General features: G+C 37.2%; 1 protein-coding gene across 6 annotated transcripts in view; it reads right to left on the reverse strand.

Annotated features, from left to right (window-relative positions):
* The window catches only part of TMEM117 (transmembrane protein 117), a 521,337-nt gene that overhangs the window by 24,268 nt on the left and 473,728 nt on the right, over window positions 1-23,341 (reverse strand). For all 6 annotated transcript variants that reach the window (XM_058743055.1, XM_058743050.1, XM_058743051.1 and 3 more), the window contains one exon: window positions 1,428-1,557. In XM_058743055.1, the coding sequence (XP_058599038.1) occupies window positions 1,428-1,557 (130 nt within the window). The remainder of the gene's footprint in view (window positions 1-1,427; window positions 1,558-23,341) is intronic.

Here is a 23,341-nt window from a genome sequence, read left to right on the forward strand (position 1 = left end):
TGGCCTGGGACAAGAGCTGATAGCAAGAACAGATGGTCCAGGCAGAAGCCCACCCAAAGGGAAATGATGATGCCATGTGTGTGTTAGCTGTTTGAGAAGTCCGAGAGGGTAGCATGCTGTCGAGATTAAGTGGGGACTCTGAAACCACACTATGTGACCTGAACTCAAATTGATTGATTTACCCAGTGAATTTAATAGATGGGCCTCATTCATTTTGAATAGGAGAAGAAACCTGCTGCATCTTCCCTATTCATGAGCTCATTCTCCAATTTAGGAAGGTCGCCTCATGCTCAAAGCAAAAACCAGCCTTCAAGTTGGGAAGCAAAGGTTTTTTGCAGGACTCAGATGTTCACGTGTTCTGTGCTCAGGCTATTTTTACTCAGCAGCACAGACGGTAGTAAGCACAGATTTCTTCAGCAGTTTTTAGCAGGTGTGGGATCCTAGGCCATTGTCCTTGAAACACACACACATTCACTCCATGTAACTGAACAGCTTGGGAACTAATGCCATCACATATGTGACCATTCAGCTGTCTGCTTCTGGTTATTAAAAAAAAAAGTATAAAATGTAACTTCAGAAAGACGTTTTATAGACGAGAATGACTGAGAAGTCATGAAAGAATATAATAAATCATATCGGAGCCATTTAGGAAGCAGGGCATATATGCACAGGAAATAATCTTGAGGATCTGCAAGAGGCTCACGTGAGAGAAACATAAGCTCTGCCACAGAAGTAGGTTTTATTCAATCAAATGAGAAGTGGCCAAACTCCCTAAAGGCACATGGTCTGACTGGTGCTCTGGGTTACCACTGTTCCAATCTCAGCAGGAAATGAGGACCAAAGTGTAAAAAGTATAAATGCTGAAAAAAAAAAAAAATACCGAGCTGCATGTTGTGAGAAAGCAACCAACCTAATGAAGAAAACCAAGGGGGAGTTGTAGATGGAGTTTGGCAGAGATAGCTAACTATCCATGCCAAGAAGTGCGGCCTCCTTCTCCAGGAATAGTATGCTAGAACAGTAGATGTGACACTGATGTGGCTGCTCAGCTAGAGACCACATTTCCTCCCTGACTCTTAAGTGGGGACATCTGATGAGCTACTGTCAATGGAATGTGAATGGAGGGCACATGCTTCTTTCCTGTGCCAAGGTGATTAAGAAAAAGGTAAGCCTTCTTAATCATTTCTCCATTCTCTTTATTCCCATCTGCCTGCTGGATGTTGAAGTTGGAAGTATTGAAGCCGCTCATAGCCTAAGTCCCCGAATGATACTTGGGAACCCCCAGGTGACCTGGAACCACCTTGCACTGTTACGTGAGAAATAAAACTATATGTATGCATGCCTCTAAAATGTTACTATTTGCTTTTTTATAGCAGCTAGTATTACTCTAAGTAGGAGACAATCAAATCGTGTTTAAAGTTACAACATACCTGTTATGTGAATATGATATTCCTCCTTGAAGATCTTCTGGAAGAAAGGAATCTTGAACTGCATGTGAGGAGTGTGCAACCCAGGAAGATTTACATCAACATCTCCCATAAAATGTGGGAATTCCCAGTCCTGTCAAAGAAAATCAACATAAAAACATATTTGTGATTTGTTTCGTTCCTAAGCAGCAAAACACCAAAAATTGACTTTTTACAAGCACTTATTTTAAAATCATTTAAATGCAGCAAGCTGTTGGATGTTTCAATCTGTAATGGTTATTTTATGTACATTAGGTAGTTGCATGCATTCAAAATCAAAATTAAGTCATAACTTACATCCTCAGATTTTCTCTTTAATGTGGTACTAAGAAGCCAATATAGAATTGATTTGCATCTATACGTGTTTATCTCTTTCATTCTGGAGAACTGATCTTAAATTTTTATAGGGAGGAAGTGATCCATATTTTATAAATATGTGGTAATTTTGTTATATTTTGTTTCCCTACCTTTTAAAAATATGAACCCTCTAAGACTATGTTTTGTGTAAGAGGACAAAGTAAAGAGGATCTAATTCACTTAACCAAGTTTTTCAACTCACATCCAAGGGTCTTTTATTAATCATCTCTGTTGACTTACTACATGCAATGGAAAAATGCCAAAGACTCCTGTCCTGTTCTCTTGCAATTTAGCATCAATTTGAAGCAGATGATGGAGGGCCTGACATGCTAGCAGGAGAGATGAACAATGAATTAATTCCCCAATGATCTTAGTTACTTTCTTTTTGTAAGGCAAAATCAGGAGGGCTGACCCTCCCTCTCCTAAGGAAGGGAAACAGATGCAAATGAGGATATTTTTAGGTGTCTCATCTGCTCTTGGTTTTTGGATAGAGCACCAAACTGAAGTTCACTGCTAGCATGTAAAGAAAGAACAGACTAAATAGACTCAAATATGAACATCTGAGGTGGATCCATAGGCATTCATACACACATTTTCACTTTGAATAACCACTAAATTATCAGTCCTATGTTTAATGAGTATCTTTTAAAAATATTACTTACAACCTAATGGAAAAAATGTGCATTTCAGATTTCAATACATTATTTTAATTTAAAAAGTTAAATCTTTCCACGACTTCTATATATTCAGCTCATACAGATATGCCAATAATAGAGTTGCTGGAACATTACAGCGGCCTCCATGTCCATCCCACTCCCCTTTTGGCTGAGAATTCTGGTCAAGGGAGGATAGGCTTCAGAGAAAAGGAGACTCTGTGAGTGGAGGTCGCCAGGAAAGTTTTCAATGTCTATTAATTTCATGACCTATGAATCACTTCAAGCTGCTAACAAGAAATACACAAAAAGAAAAATGAAATGATACCACATCATCTTTTTCTATTGGTGTGTATGCACATATCTTGTTGGTCTCACCTCCCCTTGTTTTTCAGACATCAGCAGTAAGTAGACCTGTAATTTGGAAAATTTGGAAATCCCAAAGCATAAGCTGGATCAGTTAGAATATTTTGATCTAAAATATTAGTGGAAATGGATTGGTAATAATACTTGTGAATTACTGCACTTTATTAAATTGCATTTTCCTTTATTTTTCATCGATATTACCTTGCGTTTTTTGTTACTTGAAATACTCTTGCTAAAAGAATTGGAATTGAATTTAGTCTTTTGCTAAAATGTAACTGACATCTCCCATGAAAAATTATGCTTGACACACAAAGGGTCTGATAACCAGAGTATTTTTCCCTTTCCCTGGAAAACAACATAAAGCATTATCAATAGAGCAGTTCTCGTTTTCATTTTTTTTTTTTTTTTTTTTTTTTTGGTTTAAGGAAGAGAATAGTTCTTGGTAGTGGTACCTTCTTTTTTGAAAGGTGCTCTTGGACTGTTCTCATTTAGCTTTTTATTCCATGAAATGGAAGTTTTCTACTGGGTATGAAATTGGTTTAGTTCAAAAGTAAACTTAAGAGATTTATTATAGAATGGGATCAAAGCTTCATTCACCAAAAAAATAGTTCCTCAATTATTTCCCACCTGCTCTTGGAGGAAGATGAATTAAGGAAATTGAGTGTGGACAAAACAGAAGAGAAACTCTTGATCCTTATTTGGATGATGGCATTAGTGGTTTTTTGTTTTGTTTTGTTTTCTTTTTGTTTGTTTTTTTTAAAGAAGGGATCAGGACAGGGAGTTCCTGGAATGTGTGATAGATGTAGCTGGTGCCATGTAAGAAAGTTTTTGAGAAGAGGATTAATAAAAAAGAGATGGTACATTCTTTTAGAGTCACTCCTTCCATATTATTTTTTATAATCACCCCATCTTGGTTTTCAAAACCCTTTTCCTTAATCTTGGAACTCCCTTCTCTCCTTGCTAGTCCAATTTTTGTGCTTCAATTCCTACTCCCACATACTTCTCCAGACTCATGATTGGATCGGTGTAAATTCTGGTCTCACTTGACATAGAGTGGAATGGTAATAATAATAGTAGTTGCTATAATTTGCAGGAAGTGTGGGGCTTGTCTTAATGGACAGCAGGTATCTGAGGCTGGTGATACCTACTTTGGTGAAAGAGGAGGGAGGATGGTGTTCTGAATCTCTTTAGGTTTCAGCCTCTTTATCTATAAATTGGGGTTAAATAGGGGTGCCTGGGTGGCTCAGTTGGTTAAACATCTGACTTCGGCTCAGGTCATGATCTCGTGGTTTGTGGGTTCCGGCCCCATCTCAGGCTCTGTGCTGACAGCCCAGAGCCTGGAACCTGCTTCAGATTCTGTGTCTCCTTCTCTCTGCTCCTCCTGTGCTTGCGCTCTGTCTCTCTCTCAAAAGTAAATAAACATTAAAAAAATTTTAAGGTAGATAGATAAATAAATAAATAAATAAATAAATAAATAAATAAATAAATAAGGGTTAAATATTACGACCTCATGGCTCCTTGGGAGGATGAGATAATGCATGGACAGCAATGAGCACGGTGCTGGAGACAGAAGGAAGCGACAGGGAAATGGCCAACAAGCATGGCTGGTTTCCCAGCATGATCCCAGGGTCAGTTTTATCCTGAGAGTGAAGCAGAGGAACGTGATAGGTCTGTTTTCAGAATCACACATAGGCTGCTTCCAGGTCCTGGTGAGAAAAGTCAAACGCTGTCTTCCCCTTTCTGCTCTCATCCACTGCACAGTGCTGGCCTCCTGAGGTCTGTGACTGGGACTTCGATCAGAGTGGTGTTCTCCCAGAGGGCACTGGGAGCAGGGCTTTAGGGAGGTGCCTCTCAAATGTGAGACATGTGAGACATGTGAGGCAACCTCAGGGGGAAGATGGAAGGACATGACCAACTTGGTTTCTTGTGCAATGTGGTGACACTGTTGTGACATCCAGAAAAAACTTAACAATGGGGAAGGGAGGCACTGCTTCTGGGCAGGTAGGAGCTGGTAAGCTAGCACATGAGTAACTAAGAGCTGAGGAAATCTGTGGGCATTTGGCATTAATTATCAAGCACTTACAATGTTCTAGCATCACCCTAGGCTATGTATTTATATTTTACCTATGTACAAAATGATTGTGAAAGCTTACTATTATTAGCCCATTTTACAGATGAGGAAATTTGTCTTAAAATGATGTAGTTGCATTGTGGCAGAGCACAGCCCGAAGAATAAATACCTTCTGTCAGGCCATGCTTTCTCTGTGAACAGTGATAACAGTTACTGTTTTTCACTCTGAACTGGGATTATTTTGACCTGCTCTATCTGTTCTACTGGAGAATCAATGATGACAGTCATCTCCTGCTCGTCTCCCACCAAAAGCCGTTCCATGAAAACCTTTGAACTGCATCACTGCCTCCTACCCAAGGGGTCTCATTTTTTATCTGACTCAAATTTGAACAAGAAGACCATGCCTAACTAGTTCTCCACTAAGCACCTGTCCCAGGGATAGCTGGCTTCTAATCACACTGATAAGTTGGGACATTTGACTAACAGGTGATTGATATCAAATACTGAGATTCTCTTGACATTATAACTGGATGTATAGCCAATTTCATACACAGCTTGTATATAAATGCTATGAGAATCATGGCTTGCTTTCTTGCCGTGTAAACGTAAGGCATATACTTTGGACACAAGATGAAAATGTGGAGTTACAAGAATGATGAGGCAAAATGTGTTTAAAACCATGGTAGAGATAGGCTGACACTGTGACTGTATATTATGAAATGCTCATTTAATTTGTTCTTCAAGAAACGTTATCAGTAGTAATTCAAGGCTTCCTTACTCCTTTCTGTTAGTAAATCTAACAATGACTACAGAAGTCTATCACATTAACGGTTCAGTGAAGTAAGAGATATTTAGGCCCATCAGCTCATACCTGCCCCTCCACTTCTCATCAGTTCATGGTGACGAACAGACTTCCATCTTTGTATCTTGCTTCATATAAGAAACAGTTAATTCTCATTCCGATGGGCATATTTCCCATATAAAAATAAATGAGCAGTGCCATGGTATATATCTAATCTTATTTCTTACATACTATGGCTTACTCTGCCTATAGCAATAAAAATCACATTTGGACATTGATGTCCAGATTACATTGGGACATGTCATTTGGACTGATGCATCCAAATCTGATTCTGTCCAAATGTGGCCCTCTCATTCATGGACCACATTTGGACAGAATTTCAGGGAAACATTAAGTATATAGGCAAAATGGTCTCAGGATATGCTGGATTCATCATTCCCTCATGTTTTCTCATTGAGACACATGCCTTGGGGCCAAGAGAAAGAACTTGGTACTATGCAGAGGAACTCAAGCTTGAAACCAACACTGTTTGAATTCCCCAACTGGCATTCAATTTCCCAAATCAAATGAAGAGACCTCATTTCTATTTAGAGAAGTGTTAGAGGATAAAAATGCAATAACACTGACTACCCCACAAAACTAAAGCCATGGTATCAGAGCAGAAGTTTAATGTGTGTGTTCGTGTGGGGCGCAAATATTGGCCACTTGATTTTTTAGGAAATTAAGACATTAGGTTAGAATTTACTGAAAAGTAGTGATCACCATTTCAAAAAGAATTGACAATAAATTCTTAGATGTTAATAAAAATTAGCAACATTTTTTCAGTGGAATGATTTATCTCCTCTTTATAGGCATTAGATTATTAAGCTTTAAATGGTTTCAAAAGATAACTATACAGATATGGTTTTTTTCATCTTCATTAATATCTATTTCTCCTCATATTTCAAAAACACATTTAGTCCTATGAATATCAGAACATCATTTCACCAAAAATTTCTCCAGCTTGTAAAGTAGCTTTTCTATGTTGCTAGTGTCCTAGCAACAGGATTTTAGGTAACAGTGAACTGTGGTGGCCTGAAGAATTGTACTTATGCTTTGGGTGATATTTTTGTTTCTTATTAAGAATCTCAGGGGCCTCATTTCTTTCAGCAACCCTATCCTTTTAATTGGCAAAGTTTCCTTGGTATCACTTGGCTGAATAAATCCTTGAAAACCTTGACATATAGTAGATTTTGCTTATTTGTTTGTTCCTTGCCTATCTCTCCCATTGGAATGTAAGCTCCAGGGAGCTTACATAAGTTTTCCCTGCTTTGTTCACTGGTCTATTCCTCATACTTGAAGGAATGCTCAGCATATAGTAAGAACTCAAATATTTGTCAAATTGATGAATGGAACTCTCTGCAAGTTTAACATATACAATAATCCCTTGTTGGTTCCATGTAAATGGAAACACAGAATGGATTTAGGTAAACAGAGGCAATGCAACACATACTTGTCTTTCTAAAATGATATTACAAATAAATCTGAGGCTCATTATGAAAAAAAAAAATTGGTTGTTCCCCCCCCCCGCCCCCATAAACTAGGTATACTGGAGTCATATAGAGCATAACCCAAAGATTAAACCATTTGCCAAAGATCACAGAGGAAAGGAGACGGCAGATAACTAGAGAAAGAAAGTGGTCAAGTGTAAATATTGTGAGACGAGTTAATGTTTGGGGAGTTACTAAAAATGCCTGTTGGGATGATCCAAGACACCCTTTTAGTTGCCAGATTTACAATTAGTGAATGTAAAGAAATTCATGATACATGTCCGATCTAGTCAGAGACCAAAAAAGAGAATGTAAACCAACATGTGATTAAATAAAAGGGGAGGATCATTTCCCACAGTAGGTGATGGTGGGAAGACTGCCAAGGCAAGGCTGTCCATCAGAGATACCCTGCAGTAATTGAGAGTGATGTACAAAAGAGAGATAGTAATTGTGAGTGATGTACAAAAGAGATAGCAGGAAGTTATTCAGATGCCCTTTGACAAACACCTTCTTCTTACATGTTGTTCTTTCATCTTCCTTTAATATTCACTATTTTTCCCCCTCAAGGACAAATGCATTCTATAATATTTTGAACTTTTCTCTCAGGAGGCACATTATCTATTTTAAAAGATTTTGAATCTTTAGGGAAAAATCATGGCTTTTCAGTTGAAGTAGGCTTTGTCAACAAGTAGTAGGGATGGCAGGTCTCATTCATTGCTAAAACAAATCCCAAGCCCAGCTGTAAAGCCTTACCTAAAATGTTCAAAGAATGTGACTCGTTCATGTGTTTTTGTATATTCTAAGATACCAATTAACTCTCAAATCATGGTCCAAACAATCTAATTTATCCCAAGGGCCTATTTTGTAATGTTACTTAATATATTTCTTCATCGATAATTTTTCTTACTTGCAAAAGCCAGTAAGAATTTTCCAGGCTAATTTTGAAGCCAACATATATCAATGAGATATAAGCAATGGTTAAATGCCTGTAGAAAAAGCCAATAATAAGTCAAGCCCAGAGTAGATTTGAAAAGTAAGTACAGTTTTTTGTTACTTTTAAAAGACCCTACCATGAGGTTCTGGCAAAAGAGAAGTTGGTTTTTTAGAAGCTTTTTTATATCTACACACCTCGAAAACATCATTCCCTTAGGCACCAAGATGGAAGAGTGTCTGATGAAATGCACTGGGCCTCATTAACAGATGTCCTGCTTTGGCAGACTGATGTGATGAAGGACAAAATAAAAGTCAGTCCTGTAAGTGTTTACAACTAATAGAAATGCATCATGTGGCACCTAGGAATAATGGGAAATCAATACCCCTCACTGGGGTGATACAGTTCACTGGTACACAAGAAAGAGTACTTGACATCTGAGAGACTCCTCTGCGGGGGGATGGGAGGAAACAAACCATTGCCTATGACATGTTGCTGATAACTAAAGTTAATGCAAAGTCTAATTTTTTTTACTGTTTGTTTATTTTTGAGAGAGAGAGAGAGAGAGAGAGAGAGAGAAAGAAAGAAAGTGGGGGAGAAGGCAGAGAGAGGGAGACAGAATCTGAAGCAGGCTCCAGGCTCCGAGCTGTCAGCACAGAGCCCGACGCAGGGCTCTAACTCACAAACCATGAGACCATGACCTGAGCCAAAGTCAGACACTTACCCAACTGAGCCACGTGGGTGGCCCAGTTAGTGCAAAGTCTAAAGAAATACATTCTTACAACTCAATAATGTCCTTTTCAATAAAATTATCCATCAGTTATCAAACAACTTACTTTGCACTTTGTAAGAAGAATGACTATTAACTACCTAATAAATTGGCATATTTTTTACTTAAATGAGAGCTCCTAATAATTAGTCTTTCCCTTGTAAGGAAAGAGTGAAATCTAGTGGAACGAGGTCCTCAGACAACACACTTTTATGTTATTTGTCAGACACTGGCTGCAGTTTAACAGCACATAGCCCTTTGCTTACTCTGCGCTTTATTGTATTTGCACATTTGGTATGAAATGTCACTGCTCCAGTATCTGTCCTGGCTCTGTGCATGCTGCCAGCAGTGGTCACATTCAATTGTCTGAATGACTAATTTCTTCTATGGGCTATAGAGAAAAATTAATTTGCATACTTTCAAAAGAATAGATGTTATTGTCCTTGGTAAAATTTTTATTTAAAAAAAAATTTTTAACGTTTATTTATTTTTGAGACAGAGAATGAATGGGGGAGGGTCAGAGAGAGGGAGACACAGAATCTGAAACAGGCTCCAGGCTCTGAGCTGTCAGCACAGAGCCCGACGCAGGGCTCGAACTCATGGACCGCGAGATCATGACCTGAGCCGAAGTCGGCCGCTTAACCGACTGAGCCACCCAGGCGCCCCTAAAATTTTTATTTAATATTCAGGTAATTTTTATGTCTGAAAAAATGATAATAGTGGAGATCAGTGGGTAAATGTAATTCAATATAAAAATATTCACTTCACAGATAAAAGAGAGTATGAAGTTGATCTAAATATCAGATGGGTGGTTAAGATAAAACCTGTAGGATTTCTTGCAATGGGTTCATTTCTATGATTATCACTTCTTTCAGGAGTGTCTTGTAGAGCATATATTCTGGTCAGGAGACCAGTCAATCAGCAAATAGCATTATAATATGGTATCAAAGATTGATAAATACTCTGAAGGAAATCTAGCAGGGTTAGGGGATGAAGAGTAGTGAGTTAGGGGTGGGCGTTAGTTTAGTTAATCAGAAGAAAGCTTCTTCGAGGGTGAACTTTGTATGCAGTACTGACTGGTAGGAAACAGCAAGCCCTGTAAAGTTGTGGAGGAAAAGCAGATCAGCTAGGAGGAGGATGCAAAGACCCTGAGGAGGGAATGAGATGGGTGTGCTCAAGAAACAGCAAGGGTAGAATGGTTGTAAGAGTCCGAGTGGTGCTGGCTGTAGGAGGAATAAAGACCAGTTAGAGCCTGCTGCAATAGTTTAGCTGTGAGATGGTGGTGGGGAAACATGGGTGGTCAGGTATTCAGATCGACATGTATTTTAAAGCTATTACCAACTGAACTTCTGAACTTACCAGTTGCTAAAACAACCAGTAGCATTAACTGGGTAAGGAAAGATGGAGGAACCAATACACTTGTAGAAGGTAGGGAAGTGGGTAAGAAACCCAGAGGTTTTTTTCAGAACGTGAAAAATTAGACATCCAAATAGAGGTAGTGTGTAGGTAGTTGGGAGGCTTAGGGGAGAGGCAAAAGCTGGAGATACAGATGTGGAGTCACCAGTGCATGGATTGATCTAAAGCCTTAGAACTGAATAAAATCATCTGAAAGGACAGGAAAAGAGGAGACTTATCAAGGACTGAGCATTGAGGCACTCCAACATTTAGAAGTTAGAAGAGGAGAGGCCAGGAAAGAAAACCGAAAAGGAATGGCATACATTACAAGATAAACAGGAGAAAGTGGCATCCTAGAAGTCAGGTGGAAAAAGTGTTTCAAGAAGGAAGTAGTGATTAACTATGCACCTAAAAAAAACTGAGTAGGAAGCCTGAAAATTAAATATAGTACTGGACAATATGAGGGTAGTTAATCTTGATAAGGTCTCTGAGCTCCAGAGGAAGATGATATTGTGGACAAAAGCCTGAGTGGAGTCTGTTCAAAGGAAAATAGGAGATGAGAAGTAGAGACAATAATACAGAACTCTTATGAGGAGATTTTATTAGTGGGAAAGGATAAAGAATCAGTAACTGGTGAGAAACTATAATTGTACTAATTTCAAAGAAATTTTTTTTAGTATAAAGTAAACTGAATTTTGGTAGAATAGGGGACTCTGACACCCTAAGATTCCCTTTTCGTATTTTAAGATGAATGTTAAAATCTGTCCACCAGTATGGATATTCTCTGGTTGTTTACAGCTGATGTTTATTCTGATTGGTCAGTACGTCTGCCGTGCCAGTTGATAAATATTATGACCATCACTGTCTGTAAAGTCAAAATAGATGTTTTCCTGAAGAACAAAACAAAACAAAGCAACACTGGGCCAAGTTCATTGTGTCTTGAACGCAGCAGGCTTTTAGAGGCAATAAGCCAGATCCTTGCTGCTCTGTACCCAGTGTGGTTTCCTTCTGTTTTACCTTTCAGTAAAGACTTCAGATTCTGGAGCAATCACAGAGTCTCTGCTCTGACCCCCATGGACAACTCAGTGATAACATGAACAGAAAATAAAACCTTTAGAGCAATGGATTTGAACTGTCAGACTTTCCAGGCCTTTCTTCGATGAGTTTTAGGTCAAGAATGTTCATCCTCTGAGCTCTAGAGACAAATTATCAACCCTCAAGTAAGAGAGCAAAGACTAGGAAAACAAGATACATAGGGGCAGGGTAGGATAGAAAGAATAAAATGCATTTTGTTGTTTGAGAATTATACCCTCAGTGAATTGAAAAAAAAAATGAGGCTATTGATAGTCCAAAGGTCAATAGCCAAGAAAAACCTCAAATACATTGTTTTCCTTGTTAGCCACCTATGGGGGAGATATTCTCCCCCCTCAGGGTCCTTTTGGAAAACAAGTTTACATGCTAGGGTAAAGAAGACTTGCATGTGTGTTAGTAGTTGCCTGCCTTTATATTGACACTATTCATTCAGAGAAACCTGAGGTGGTGACAGTGGGCTAGGTATATAAATTCCCCACAGCACTGATAGAGTGATTGTTAAGTCTACATTTCTTGCAGAAGTTCTCTATAGCGCATTCAAGTCACCCATAGAATGGGATCACACTGATATTCAACTAATTCAGCAGCTATTCAACGCCCACTATATGCAAAGCATCTATTCTCAAAATATATCAAATGGCAGTAATAAATAAATACAGTTGTAGACAATGAGAGTCAGTGAGGCTATAAGCCTCCAGCCATGTTACCCAACAGATGGATGGTAAAGAAGAGACCAGATGAAATTTAATCGGTAATCTCTAAACTATACTTCATTACATCCCCCAACTGAGAACTGTATTTAGGAGAAAGAAAATACCTGTTGAGGAGATTAACTATATTTTCATACTCTATTCAAACTCTAAGCAAGCCAGTATTTGTCATGAACCTACTTTATGCCAACCATCTGATCCACTGTAAACCACCTGCAAGTATATATGGTAGGGAGGCTTTTTATCATTTTATATGGAAGCAACTCAGGCTCAGAGAGCAGTCAGGTAGCTTGCCCAGTGCTGTACAATAGGTACCAGAAAGATTTGTACTTAGGTCAATCTGACTCCAGAGACATTTCTATACAGCATATCCAGCTTTTTCATGACTTTTTCTTCAGGTTCTAATGTCACAATTATCTTCCCATCTAAAAGCCAACTGTCATACCAATATGTGATTCTATTTGATGCTAACTTGCATTTGTAATGAAGTTTCTTTCTTCCTTCCTTCCTTCTTCTATTTTTCTTTCTGTTTTCTTTCTTTCTCTTTCTTTCTTTCTTTCTTTCTTTCTTTCTTTCTTTCTTTCTTTCTTTCTTTCTTTCTTTCTTTCTTTCTTTCTTTCTTTCTTTCTTTCTTTCTTTCTTTCTTTCTCTTTCCATCTTTCTCTCTCTTTCCCTTCCTCCCCCCGCCCCGCTTTATCTCTCTTTCTTTCTTTCTGAGAGAGAGACAGAGAGCAGAGAGAGAGGGAGAGAGAATCTTAAGCAGGCTCATGTCCAGTATGGAGCCCAACACGCACTGGGCTTGATTTTACAACCGTGAGATCATGAACTGAGCCAAAATCAGGAGCCTGATGCTTAACCCACTGAGTCCCCCAGGTACCCCCCAAAAAGCTTCCCTTTAATGGTGTGTTGCAGCTTAGCTTGAAATAACATTTTCTCATAATTATTTTGCTACCTAACTTCCATTGCAAAGTAAAGGCATGGCAGTGGATCTATATTTATCCTGAAAGTCATTGACAAAGCCTGCAAAATTTGCAGGCTGAGATACGCATTTAACTCTAGATGGTTTATGACCATCTTAGAATTTTTACTACCAATGCATGGATTTGGCTCTAAAGTTAGAATATTTCTAGTAATGAATACTCTCTCCCCAACTCCTTTGCACTTCGGTTTTCTCACCTGAGGATATTTTTCATCATGTTTAGGCACTCTAATGGCAGACTCCTATATCATTCCATGGGAAAACAGGATGGATTTGGGGATGATTTAGTGCCCACTAGTGATGGCTATCAAACTTTGTGACTTCTTAAAAAGACAACTTTTATGTTCCTTTGGAACTTGTATGAAGGTAGGATTTGTGCTCCTAACATATCGTGGCTGCACATATCATTAAGTGATAAAATTTCATACTATGTAGGTGATGAGGCAGAGCAAAAACACAAGAAAGAGAACTATAAGGATAATAATATATGTATTTTTGCATAGCAATTTCACAAACTATTTTATTTTATCTCTAGTTTTCCTTGTTCTGTGTGTTGAACTGTGTCAAGTTACTTTGTTACTTGGAACCCCTTATTTCCAGGATTTAGTCTTCTTGTTCATAATTATGATTAGAAGATGACATAATTTCCATAAATATAACATTATGAGTAATTTTATTCAAAGCCCTTCTTGATATTTGATCCTAAATAGAATACCAGTGTAACCCACGCTAATGAGTACACTGTAATGTTATGAGGTTGAAGCTTCACATCTCTGTGCAATATATCAGATTTCTAATGAGATGTGTCATATTTAGAAATGTTACAAGCAATATCCTTGAGCATATGTGGAAACAAGGTAACAGTGGACTTGGGGAAGGTGCTAAAATTTATCAGAAAATAATTTTATGCTACCTCAGGATAATATCTCATAAAATTTTTATTCATAAAAATTGTTAAGCCTATGGTTCTGAAAATTGACTTTTAATGCACAGAAAAACTATATGAAAGAAATCATAAAAACTAAACATAAAAACATAAAATTTTGCCTTCAAGCATTGGATTATACTTGGTGAGTCATAGGTGAATGTGAAATTATTACATTTGCCAGTTGCCAAAGGCTTTGCTTTATGGATATGTGCAAATATACACATAAATCAATTAATATGTTATTTTTCCTATATAAGCCCAAGTAGACTTGATTCATTACATCTCACTAGAGAAGAAGTTGGCAAATCAACATCATTATGAAACTGTTCAGGTGATAGACTATGTTCAGAAATTAATTTTCTGAATAAAGTTTCCAAATTGTTTTCCAGAAATGTGACTTGCTGACTTAACTCCATCCCACTTCCAGCTCAGATACCTGTATTTTTAAGACTGCATTTCTCTTTTAAACAGTAAATCCATTCTTTAACAGTGACACACACAGACTACAAATTTCAACTAATCACATATCATTTGCCTTTTAGTACAGATGCATGATTGTTTTAGCCAGAAATGGGTATTCTTTAAATCTCTTCTTTGGGAACAATACATATATATAAACAATGTTGAGGTGTTTTAATGAAATGCACCTGCAAGTTATGCTAATTAACTCAGGGTAAGTGAAAGCTTTCTTCATTTGTACTTCCTGAGCCTTGATCGTATACATTGTAAAAAAATAAATATAAGAATTCACAATTTTTAAAAACTTTTCTTTTACAAGTTAATGGTCTATCATTTAGCACACCTTCACTGACAACTCTATACCATGGTCAACAGGTTACTCATGCTATGATCCAAAATAAGGAGATGTCCTCTAAAGTGATTTCAGTGAAAAGAAATAAATTTCCATTTACTAATATTATTAAATATCCTGCTTGCCACACCTCTAGCCAGGCACTATAACTGATGAATAGTTATGACAATGGACACCATGCAATGAGCTAAATGAAATAGTCTCTGCACCAAACACAGCTGTTTACATACATTTCCTCATTTTACTTCTTAAAGAATTCTATAAGGGAGGTTTTCATTTTCCCCATTTTGCAATTGTGAACCAGGGTTCAGAAAAGGTACCTGACTTGCCCACTGCACTATAGCTAATTAATGAAAGGGTAGGAACCAAATCTTGGGTCTTTCTAGCCTCTGTGTATCCCCAGTGTTCTTTATGCTCCCCAGTGTACTTGGTGAGTAGTAGGAAGTTAGCTTGTCCTGGCTCTAAATGATCTATTACTGTCTTGGTCTAACCATTGTTTCTTTTGTCTCTCTCATCGAGCCCAAAAATAAACTACCAAATTGTGTGGAGATGTTTGCCCATAATTGTTGTTTGTTTCTTCTCTATAACCACAACTACCCTGATTTCCAGTTACTACTTTTCATTGAAACTAGATCTACCACCACCATTTCTAAGCTAATATGTGTTTTGTTTTCCTGGTAATAGATAATCTCTCTCTCTTTTTTTTTTGTTTTACTTTTTCAAAGAATATTTGTATGCTCAACATTTGTTGGTGTCAGCCCTTCTTCTAAGTATTGGTGAGATCTCAATGAACCAGGTAGACCTGATTCTAGGCTCTGCCTTTGTGGAGTTTACAGTTTGAGTGTAGGATAAGTATATAAACAGACTCATTTCAGAAAAATGATTAGTACTAAAGAGAAAATAAATCAGGATGATTAGTTGACAGAAGCTACTTTAGATAGGTTAGAAAAGATCTCTGTAAGGATAGAACCTCTCCAGCGAAAGGTACCAGGTACCATGATACATGCTTTGGATGCAACAAGGACCAAAACAGATCAACAGAGTCCCCACCATCAAGTAGCTTAAGTCTAGTGGGAACAAGATAAAACAACTAGTAGAGTGAAATAAGTGGTAATAATGGTTGGAAATAAATTAGGGTCTGAGAAAGAGAATAAAAAAGAGGACAATTGAGGGGCCATTTTGGTAGAGGTGACACCTGAGCTGAGACCTGAGGATGAGAAGATCCAGTCACACAAACAGCAGAGAATATAGAGCAAAGCAAGTGCTTAATTATCTACTTTATGCCAGGTACTCTTGCAGGTCCTAGAAACACAACAGTGAACAAAAGCCCAAGTATACCCTGACTTCTTGGAGCTTATACTTGAGTAAGTGAGTTGGACAAGAATCAAATAATGGTGGAAGCAGACCTTGATACTTCTGGGTTAACTTGTATGGTCATGCCCATCTGTCATTTACCTAACCATCACAATATCACAGTTTGGATCTGTGTAACTCCTCTTGCTATTCTCCTCAGTGCTAGAACCAAAGAATCTTATGTTATAGCTCCATGATAAACTACTGCATGGTGTTAACTTTTCACACTTACGTGTTGATTATATGCTCCTTAGAGATATACTCAGTCCTTAGCACAATGCTGAATACACAGTAGGAAGTAAAACGAATTCAATTGATTATTCACCAACATTTGTTAAGTGCTTACTATGTGCCATAAATTTTACAAGGCCTTGAATACCAAAGATATGAATCAAACTTCCTGCCTCCAAGAAACTTATCTCCTAACAGAAGAAGTGAACACATTAAATAGTACTTATAAGGTAATATGGATGCACTGTAACACAGGCAGAAGGCAGGTTCCCTATGGACCTACTGGAAAAGGAGTTCCTCATTCAAACCATTAGGAAATGAGTAAATTAGCCAATCATTCTGTATCTTCCATTTTCATAGTGACCATAGGCTATTAAAAGTATGTAGATCATCACCATGCAATAGGACTAGGAGGTAGCCATATGCATTGCTCATCTTTGCTATAATTTGTAGAGTTGTTGGTTTTAAACACAGACCAGATAAGCTTTTCCCAGTAACTTTGGTTTATCTAAATTTAGGTTAGCTGAAGATCATCTTTCACAGATGCACTTTTCTTAGAACATTTTGACTTCAGTCTTATTTTCCCCAACCAAGACCCTGCTTACTATAAGTAGTAAAATAAAAAATGCAACCTATAGAACTGCCACAATGCGCAATGCATATCCTTTGAATACTACTGCTGAACAATAAAAAATGGGACTGGTTTGCAAAATTCCTGGGAGTTAGCAGAATTGTTTTTGTGTGTGTGTGTCCCACATTAACCTGAGTCATTTTGCAACATTGCTTTCAACCATGAAACAGACACAAATGGTCACATGATTTCAGATCAGCAACAATATTATTGAGAAAAGTTACTAAAACCTCAAGATTCCCAATTCCATGGTTAAGGCTGTATGCCTTATTCATATTTAAGCTAGTATTGACTTCAAACTCTAGTCATCATTTAGATTTATTGCCATTTTGAGTAACATTAGCCAGGCAGTTTCCTTGGTCAGTATTTACATCACACATCAATATTTTTTAATGTTTGCTTTAACCAAAGCCAATATTTTTTATCCTTGACTCTTGAGGTAATTACTTTGGTAAATGACTATGGCATAAATCAGATAACCATATAACAACTCACCACAGAAAACAGTTATGCACATATCATTTTCCTCAATACCTATATAAGTAATAAGAAAACTTTACAATCTCATTTACCTTCTTGAAACACGACTTCAAGTATTGGTATACATATACACACTTTCTTAATTATATTCAGAGAACATTCAAACATGTATGTTAAAATTAAGAGGGCAGAGAAATTATGTTCTGCTGAAGTAAATCTACTTTTCTACATCTAGTACAAATTTTTTTCTATAAGAGTCAACTTTTTCTTTTTTATCTAGTTTCACACTATCAAAGTAATTGAATTAAATGAAAATGTGATGGGAAATAAAATCAAGCCACTTGTCTGTGCATAGACAAAAAACTTCACTTTTCACTTTTAAGTAGCTGCTTTGTCAACCTACAAATATAGTTGGTCTTTAGATAAAGTTATTTTCTTATTCTTTTTCTTATTTACATGTTAATTTGGGACTGTGTTTATGCAGTCATGTTTTAATGTACTTACATATCCATATTAATCTGATAGTTCTACATCTGGAAATCTTCTCTGCTAAGGAAATAATTTACAAAAGAAAAAATCCTTATACATAAAGATAGATTTCACTGTATTTTTATTTATTAAGGTGAAAAAGTGGAAACAACCCTGTGATAGAAGAAGGAAACAAATTATGGTCTATTATCCCATGGAAAATTATATGGCTCCTCAGAATTATAATTATGCAAACTTTATGATACATGGCTAAGTGAAAAATACACAATACAAAATTGAACATACACTATAATTCTAAGTGGAATCTTGAATACACACAGTAAACAAAACAAAATAAAAATTAGCAAAAGACATGAAGATAATACACCAAATTTGTTCTGTTATTGTAGTAAAATTACAGATGGTTTAAAAATCCCTTGTTTTTCAAATTTCTGAAGTGTCCATATATTATTTTAATTTTGTCATACAAATATTTATACACACATTTCAGTCACTTTCCCCGTTTTCAGAGCAATTCCTTTTTTTTTTTTTTTTGGCTTTAAATCTCTAATTCCAACATAGTCAATTTCTTCCTTTAAACTCTAACCTCATCCTCTTATAAATCTTGCTTTTATTCAATCTTACTTTTATTTACTTTTGGCTGAAGCCATTCTTTTTCAGCTCTGGGTTCAAAGGGGTTATAATATCACCTCTGTTCTCTCAGTGTCCCCAGTGTGCTGTGAGATTTAATGAGATAATGTCCATGCAGCACTTTCCGTTCCTTACAGAAGGGTGCTATATAAAAACAATGCATTATAATTATTTATGTTATTATAAAACCCAGAGGATATTAGACCTACAATTTACCACAAGCAGACAGGGTTGGACCAATTCCAAGTGCAGGCTGGGCAATGTCCCTTAATGCCAAACTAGAAGGAAGGATTTCTGGGGCAGGAGGAAGTTGCTCCCTGCTAGTTGTAGCACTGTGCAAATCCCCAGGTGCTCTCAATCTTAAAAACAATGTGTTTTGGGTTTAATGTGCAATAGTCTAAAAATTACAGTAGGTCATTTGTATTTACTTGTTATGCCACTCCACCTCTCTGTCTAGTTCCATTTGAATACGTTCCCAATTATTTATGGGAAATAAACTTACAGAGCCAGCGTTAAAAAGTAGATGTTACTGATTACTAGAGATCATAAGATGATCTAAGGAGCTGTGTTCCAATAAACATAACTCAATTTCTGAATTGACTTAGAGGTAATTTAGTAAGGCCACCCCATACCTGTACGAATCCTTTGTCTAGCTGCTGACAAGTGGTCAACCACTCTGTGAGCATTTCTAGAGAAGAGTTACTTGCTACTTCCTAAAAAGGCTCTGACACTTAGAATGTTCTACTCTACATTTAGTCAAACTCTGTCCTCCCATACTTCTGCTTCCTGAAGCCACACTAAGTGTCCATCCTCTGACTCAGTCATTCCACTATGCTTTTTCTTTCATTCATTCATTCACTCATTCAGTCAGTCAATACTTATTCTGTAGCCATTTGTCCATGCCCTGAAAGGTTCTAAAGACACAAAGGAGATTATGACACTTCTTTCTCCTAGAGCATCTCACAGTCTAATGGAGACACAGACATCAAGAGAGATAAATTATCATAAATGTGGTAAATGCTATGTTGCAAGTAGGGAGTAAAGTGCCAAAGGACAGAAAACAGGAAGAGAGGAATCCTGCATGAGAACATTCAAGCAGGTTTCCCAGAGAAGGTGATTTTGTTCTCTGTTGAAAAGATGACTAAGACTGGCTGAGATTTTGCTAGTTGGCGAAACTGTGAAGAAACACAGGAATAGATCCAAATGGGCAGGGATGGTGAGGAGCTCAGTGTGGCTGCATCTGAGTAGAATGGATAAGACTGAAAGGCCAGTGGGTGAGGGCTTTATTTTCAAAGCTTTCAAGACTAGACTTTACGCCACATGCAAAGAAGCCAATTCTGGAGCTAATGAAAAGCATGATCAGGGGGCGCCTGGGTGGCGCAGTCGGTTAAGCGTCCGACTTCAGCCAGGTCACGATCTCGCGGTCCGTGAGTTCGAGCCCCGCGTCAGGCTCTGGGCTGGGCTGATGGCCCAGAGCCTGGAGCCCGTTTCCGATTCTGTGTCTCCCTCTCTCTCTGACCCTTCCCCGTTCATGCTATGTCTCTCTCTGTCCCAAAAATAAATTAAAAAGTTGAGAAAAAAAATATTTAAAAAAAAAAAAAAAAGAAAAGCATGATCAGATCTTTCTTCAGGGAGATAATTATAATAATAATTTGGTAGGTTACTGACTAGAGTGCAGAGAAGTTATTGCTACAGTCTAGATAAGACATGATGAGGGCCTACAGTCCAAGGGTAGGAAGACAGGAGTGAGATATGAGAAATTAATAATGGCACTAATGTCAATCTATTGGATATAAGAACCAAAGATGTGGAGAAGCAGGAGGTAAATCTATTTTCCTAACTTGAGAGCTGGATAGTGGTATCATTAACTATAACCACAACCATACCACAACAACAAAATACAGGAGGTAGAGCAATCTGGGGGAGAATGGTAAGGCAATAAAATAAGTTCTGGCTGTTAGGTAAGAGGTTCCTATAGGATAGCGAAGTGGTGATGTCCAGAAGACAACTGAAAATGTGGATCTGCAGCTTGGAGAAGAAGTCAGAGCTGGAAATAGACTGAAAAAAATATTCCAAATAAAATAAATAGAACAAAATAGTTTAGATGAACTCAGTTGAATACCTAGTGAGGCACTACTATGATCTCTCTTATTCTTTTAAGGCTGTTATTTCTTCCTAAGATGCTATTGACACCATGAACTCATTCAGAAGATAATAATATAAATGTGAAATGGATGAAAGGAACTTAATTTAACTACATTTTGCTTTTTTATAATTTTGCATTTAGCTTTAGTTGAGTTGTGTTTTATAAGTGCAGTTCTTCTTGTTTATCTGTTGTATATGTAATCCTATAATTTGTCATTTTTATTCTAGCACACAAATTTATCTTCTCTAAGATACACTCAAAAGGAAGAGTAACTTAAGGCATTTCAAGACCTCTTAGTCTTAAAAAAAATTGCCTCACCACCCCACATATACACTTGGAAGTCAACCAGTGGGTCTCCCAAATGCACATAAACGCAGTTCTCTCTTTTACCAAGTAGCATCTGCCTTTTCCTTTATTTTATCTATTCTGACTCACAACAGATATCAACTACAGAGGACAATGTCCATTAACTTTCTGGAAAAGTGCTGGAAAGACACTAAGGATTCTAATTAGCCTCTCTCTCTCCATGGTTAGAACTGCTGGTTTTGCCTCCAGCTAACTATTGCCAAAGATGTTCCTGTTCTGCTACTTCTCAGGATCTACCACTAGGCTGATCCATCCTCATTCTTTCTGTTCTAGGCAACCCAGTCTTCTGGTGCTATATGTAGGTTACTTCTATCAAGATTCTCTGTGTCAACTTTCTATTCCCGTAGGATGGATTATTTCCCAAAATACTCCTCAGTCCATCATGCAAATGGAATCTTGACAGGCCAATCTCCTAGGGCTCTCCATACATATTTGATCATATCTGATTCAAGGTAAATACAGATTGGTTGATTATGGGTAATGCCATACATTTCAAGTGGAATAACCAGAACAGAGTCTAAATAACTTCCAAAGCCAACGAAAAGGAATTGTCAAATCAAACAGAACTAAATCTTTTGATGTCTCAGACTTTCATTTTGAGAAACTCAAAACACTATTTCACTATTAATTCAAACAGAAATTTGATCATTCTAAAGCAATATCAAACAGAAGAGAGAGAGATTTCTAAACAAGTACATACAGCTAAAAAGGCGAACTTGTACAAGAAAAACTCATTTTTCAAGTTACTGTGCACCATTTAATTTTTACAACATCATGCATGAAATTTTAGTTACCTCAGCCTTGGGAAATAAGAATAAAAACAGCACCGTATATCCATTTACTTTGGGTCTACTGATTTTATTATTTTTAATACTAATAAAAAGTTATATAATGTAAGTATGCTGGCCAGATTAATTCTAATTGCGTTCTTTTCCCAATGATGATGGTTCTGCATGGAATTTTCGAAAGTATTGAGAAAACATAAAATTTCTTCCTATGACTAATTCTCTTTACAGCTTGATACAATTAAAAATTGTTTCCCAGATTAAAAGCACTTTATTTTATTTTCAGTGAATTTTTTTTTACAACTTGTAGTTACCATGCATACATGTCTGCCTTAAAGAACAAACAAAAGGGAAAAAGGCATGAAAAGTGAATAAAAATAAAAGGAAGATAAATCTGTTCACCAGCTTCCTATCTGACCCCAATGCAGAAAAGGCTTTACTGAGGGCAACTGCTGAGAAATGCAATTTCAGCTTTTTTTTTTTTTTTGGCCACAGTGATATATCTACCAATGCCAGTGCTGTATAGAGAACAGGATTGCCATCTTAAAAGCACTTTAGTTTTCAGAAATCACTTGGGATAAGTTGTTAGAATGCTCTAGACTACATTCTAATTGCTATAACTCACTTGGATTTTGACAAGTGCAATGATTTTATGTAAATTTAAAAATAAATTTTATTAAAAATCCACAAACAAAACAAAATTAATTTTTTCATTTTTTGTATCAGATTTTTGTATCAGAATCAGAATTTATTTGTAGGCCTTGAATGAATACAAAAGCAATGTCAGGCAAGTCTTTCCTAATGAAGACAGGCTAGTCCCAGCAATAAATTATTTTCATAGGAGTCAGAAATAATTTTGAGAATCTTAAAGACAATATCAATGATATGGGCCTATCCTTTGGATAAGGACTGGGTCAGGGGAAAACACAATCCACTGGCTGGCTCTACCAGCCTGTATTTCATTTCCTTAAATAGATGTTTGAAGAGGAGATCATCGTGACCTTCTTGGGATGCCACCTTTGCTTTCTCTGGCTGAATTAGGTGTACTGTGCATATGGCAAGCCTGCTGACTTTGTCTTTCTCCTCTGCTAGATTGTGATACCTTGAAGGCAGACACAAGGTCTTATTCACCTTTTATGTTCTTAGCACCTGATGCAGTGTTGAGAGTATAGTAAGAGAAAACAGAAATTGTTGAAAGAATGGGTGAGTGAGTTGAGAGAGTGAGTCTGTTCCACAAAGCAGCTGCGTTTTTCTAAATTAGGAAAAATTGACAGATTAAGCCCCAGGGGAGAGAAAGATGCTATTTTCAAAAGAGTATTCAGCATTTCTCCAGGAACCAAAAATGCAGATTCCAGAATGTACTCTCACATGGAG

The sequence above is a fragment of the Neofelis nebulosa genome, chromosome 8 (assembly GCF_028018385.1).
Source record: "Neofelis nebulosa isolate mNeoNeb1 chromosome 8, mNeoNeb1.pri, whole genome shotgun sequence".
In the NCBI taxonomy this organism is placed as follows: domain Eukaryota; kingdom Metazoa; phylum Chordata; class Mammalia; order Carnivora; family Felidae; genus Neofelis; species Neofelis nebulosa.